Source organism: Morone saxatilis, unplaced genomic scaffold (assembly GCF_004916995.1).
Source record: "Morone saxatilis isolate NCDOM2014 unplaced genomic scaffold, NCSU_SB_2.0 Contig16, whole genome shotgun sequence".
NCBI lineage: Eukaryota > Metazoa > Chordata > Actinopteri > Moronidae > Morone > Morone saxatilis.
The window spans coordinates 17,942,349-17,947,316 of record NW_023339718.1 but is presented as its reverse complement, the minus strand read 5'-3'; the positions used below and the strand labels follow the sequence as shown (position 1 = coordinate 17,947,316).

The 4,968-nt window shown below is 37.9% G+C and overlaps 1 protein-coding gene across 1 annotated transcript in view; it reads left to right on the top strand.

Moving 5' to 3' along the window:
• taok3a (TAO kinase 3a) overlaps window positions 1-4,968 on the top strand; it is a gene marked incomplete in the record, with an annotated part of 64,551 nt that overhangs the window by 34,366 nt on the left and 25,217 nt on the right. The window contains 4 exon segments of the mRNA XM_035657848.1: window positions 1,503-1,599; window positions 2,051-2,164; window positions 3,180-3,271; window positions 3,535-3,628. Coding sequence (XP_035513741.1) covers window positions 1,503-1,599; window positions 2,051-2,164; window positions 3,180-3,271; window positions 3,535-3,628 — 397 coding nt within the window.

Genomic DNA, 4,968 nt, shown 5'->3' with positions numbered 1-4,968 from the left:
CACACACACACACAAAAACAGTTTTGTATTGTCAATATCGGGGTGTTTATCTTAGCATATTTCCAGGGAGCCACTGCTTCCAGCCTAGAAATAAAATCAAGACTTGATTTTACATTTAGGTTATTGTATAGATTAAACAAAATAGATTCTGTAAGGGGTGGTGGTAGGCAGATTTTGTTACCTTTGGACAAAACCAGACTAGCTGATTACCCCCTGTTTCCAGTCTTGGATGATGTAGAAGTAGACATTCTAACCAAGAAAGCATAAAAAGTGTAATTCCTAACATTTTACACAATTCCACTAAAGATCTTATAGTGTGTGAGTATGTGACCACTGAAATCCGACCATTTTGAGGTATTGATGGGGACAAGTGATGAGAGAGCCCCTCCTTTATGCTATATTCACCAAAATGTTAACATTACTGCACTTTTGGTTTTGGTTCGCATTGCTTGATGCTATGTGAGCTAGGGCATGTGACACTGTCATTAAGCCAAAAGAAGCTTGTCCTTGTGTGTTTAGTTTACTGCAGTAGACTCTTTGTATAGATGTATGTATGTAGATTTGTATTGTTGACCTAATTTTTGTTCTCTGTATCTCAGTAGCTAAATATAAAGATTGCTCCATATGACATTATGACCTTAGTTCATGAGGTTTTACTCGACTTTCTAGACATGAGGAACTGGCTGCTATCAGATGGCTGAATTCATTTCTTAAAACCCATAAAACCTCATGTTCTGTTTCCTGTGGTTATTCGTTATCATTTAGAAATGCTTAGCCTTCACACGTTTGGTGTGAATGCATGTTCAGGGTCAATCACTGCAGCAATATTCATATATGTGGGTCCTTGGAGCAAGGTAATACAATGTAACTGCAGAATCTATGCTCTTGTAATTGAATTTAGCATGCTTATATGGTCTGACATTTGATTGAATTACATTGAGCACTTTGATTCATAAAGTTGACACTGATGGAAGACCACATTTGTGTTACTTACATTTAGTTTCTAGGTTAGCTATTTTAGCTTTCGAAGTTTTTACCTCCTTCACTGTTTACCCTCTGAGCATTCCTGACCTGAACCTAATGTGTCACTTTAAGCACCTATGGGTGTACTCATCAGTGACATAGACACATGGTCATGACAGTTGTACCCGGCCTGTTTTTGGGACTTAAGCCTTTATGAAATTTAGTTCTGCTGTGACCTTTTGCCTTGGCACGTAGTCTCTGTGTTACCGCAGCAGTCCACAGGGAGCCAGCTTAGGAGCCCATATCAGCTGTTTATATGTGTTATCCATATGGTTGTTTTTGCTATATCAGCAGGGCTGAGATTGGTATAGTTATTTTTTATTACTAAAACTGTGATGTTTTGGTTGCCAGGACCTTGATCAGACATGAACTATATGCAGAAGCTTTGTTTATTATGTAGTCTGTTGTGCAGAACTGTTATATTTCATCAAGTCTATTGTGTGTTCTTACTCATTTCCACTGTACTTATTCTCCCCAAGTTCATAAGAAACCACTCCAAGAGATGGAAATTGCTGCCATTACCCATGGTGCCTTGCTAGGACTGGCTTACCTACATTCCCATAATATGATTCACAGGTGAGTCAGTCAGTTTCCTTGCTCCAGACATTTCCCAACAGGAACAAAAAATGACTTTAGCAAAAACATGTTAAGATGAGGTGGTAGATGTTCTCCCTTTATTGCATCATTAACCAATTAAGCTATAAAACTTCATGTCTGTACTCGTCTTTCTTCAGTATCGCTGTGAGGAGGTAACAACTCTATAAATATGATTAGCATCCAACAATGGAGCCGTATGAACCCTTTGACTGTTCTGTGTCATCATATGACATAAAACTCATTAAAATGAATATATGACATACACACCACACCAGTGACCAGTTGGTTAAAATGGAGAAAAAATCATAATGCATAATAGATCCTTGGAACTCATGTGGTTTATCTTGGCTACCATGCCTACATCTTCTCTTTGCCTAACTATGCCTCACATTCTCACTCTGCCCCTCACATTCCCCCTCTCCCCACCCAGAGATGTGAAAGCTGGTAACATCCTGCTGACTGAGCTGGGTCAGGTCAAACTGGCTGACTTTGGCTCTGCCTCCATTGCCTCACCTGCCAACTCCTTTGTGGGAACACCTTACTGGTCAGTATGCAAAGGCCAAAACGTATAGTAGGGCACAACTCACACACAAGTTAGTCGCTTTTATGGATTTGTTTGTTTTTACAGTTTTTTCATGTTTCTTGCATTGTGCTGTCAGGGATTTTTGACACCTGATGAGAGAGAAGAGTTTTTGTTGGCACATAGATTGCATTACTACATGCACCATGTTACATAAATGCAATGGCAATTTTATATGTTGGTCATGTGTTAAGTGTCATAAAGTGCCTTTTACATAAAAGTCACAACAGCAATTTTAGGTTGGTCATAGTAATACTAATAAATGATGAAATTCATGAGAAATTGAATTAGGGAGAGGAGGATGAGCCTGCCTTGTACTAAAGATTATCACCATTGATGCAGCCCATAAGAGAAGTGACAACACTTTTCCTTATTCATATTATTAGTTTTCAACCCACTGCTGGTCTCCCTCTTGCATACCAGGTGCAAAATATTGTGCTAGCATTTGGCCTCTTTCGGTAAACATCCTGTCATATCTAAAAATAACATTTGCATATTTAAAACCTTTGTCTGAATGACAAAAAGACAGCACTTTAACAGCTTGATGAGGCCAGTAATGTTACATTAATGTTACAGCCAATCTATATATTCTTACACAAGTAACTGTAATGTTGTCTGTTATTTGCCTTTCGTATAGAAATCTTCTACCTTACCCAATATTCACTTACACACTTCATGCCACTTTGGTGGTGAATGAACATCACAGCTGGACTCTCATTATGCAAAAATACAGCAGCACACAACTTTGTCTCACTTGTCATGTTAAATTCACGCACACACACACACACTCCACACACACACATACTTCACGTTTACAGAAACACACATATATTCCAAAAACTGAGCTGCTATCAGAGCATACCAGAGTCTTTAAAAGCTCTGAGAGGCTTAGCAGATTATAACATTTTCATGGATTTTTCCCCCCATACTTAATAAACTCTCTGTGTGTGCATTTGCATGTGCGTGTCTCTGTCCTCAGGATGGCCCCAGAAGTGATCCTAGCCATGGACGAGGGTCAGTATGAGGGGAAAGTGGACATCTGGTCCCTAGGGATCACCTGTATTGAACTGGGTGAGCATACACATACCTACTGGTCACAGAATGAATTTATAGGCCCATACCTCAAACATTGCAAAGATTTAAGCTGATTAAAAATTATTTGTAAAACAGCAGGACAAAAAACTGATCTTATGTGCTCCTGCATGCTTTTGAGACTTTGGGGTTCACCTGCCTCATTCAAGAAGAAGCTGATTTGTTATTGGTTGAAAACTTACTTAAAAATTACTCTTATCCTATCTATCTATGTCTGACCCTCCTATCTTTTCTTATTTTAGCGGAGCGTAAACCCCCCTTGTTCAACATGAATGCCATGAGTGCCTTATATCACATCGCACAGAACGACTCTCCCACGCTACAGTCCAATGAGTGGTGAGTTGAAAACACATTTCCAAAATATTACCATTCAGTTTTGTTTGTTGTTCAGTTTTTTTTTTTTAATCACCTCGATAAAAGAAGCACAGTCTATACTATACACACTATAAAATGTACTTTATTTGAACTAAAAAAAAAAATTCCACAAACCCCCAACAATCCAGTGAAACTGCTGATACAATACTTCCAGTCAGCTGTGAATGTTCAAGCCCAATCCGATCTGGGATCAGTCAGGGTAAGACATCCCTGCGTTAATCTGCATGACCTGTGATCCCTGTGACAGGCCTTGTGCAAGGTCACACTCTTAACTCTCTTATGTAATGACCTGTAAAACCTCTACCAAAGAAATACTGTGTAAATACCCACAGCATTCCTGCTGGGCTATAAGGCATATTTTAATATATGTCAACATCAAAACAAAAGTTTGATTATTCTAATATTATTCAAGTTGCTAAAACTCACATTTTTGTTGTGTTTGCCATACTAACTAGGATATTTCTTTGTACACAGACTTTATGCTCCGCTCAGCCTCACAGCTTTATGAATGTAGATGCTAATAGATTCTCTGGAGACTGTCTTTCCAGACATCAAAAAACTTTAGCAAGCAATTAAATATAGGCCAGCAGGTTTTCAACAGCTCTTTGCAGTGTCTTTGGAGCAGCATCTCACTCAGTGTAACACCTTTTTTTAGGAATGAATAGTTGTGCTACTGGATATCATAACATGACATTTTCATGTTTAATTCACCTCATAAATTAAGAAACTATATTTGAAGTAGCTGATTTCTGCTGATACAGATAGCCTCTGTGTTTGTTGATGGGATTTTTTAATGTAAAGAAAAAATATATTTTTTAAATGTTGTGTCAAAAAAATATAATTATGATTATCATAGTATCATGCTTGGACGACTGCATTTTAGGAAGATACACTAGCCACTATACCCCTCATATTCTCAAATAACTAAATATTCCATGTTCCTTTAGGTTAGCTAGTAGATAATTACTGAATGTATACAGTACATTATATACCATGTACTCATTATGATCTGAAGATAAATGTGGCAGCACCAGAGGAATTTAGTCATAAATAACATGGAGGATAAATATTTATTAGTGTAAATGTATAGAGAAGTAGATTATCTAAACTGTCAAAAAAAAGATGTAAAAGAATACTAGCAGGAAATTAGCAAGGCAGCAGATAGTCCACCGTTCCTCTGAGTTGCTGTAGCTACTGCTCACACTTTGCATGTGAGGTGCAACTCTCATCAAGTATTAACCCTATGTTTGATGTTCTCCCTGCAATTTACCTTTGTATACTTATAGTGTGTGTGTGTGTGT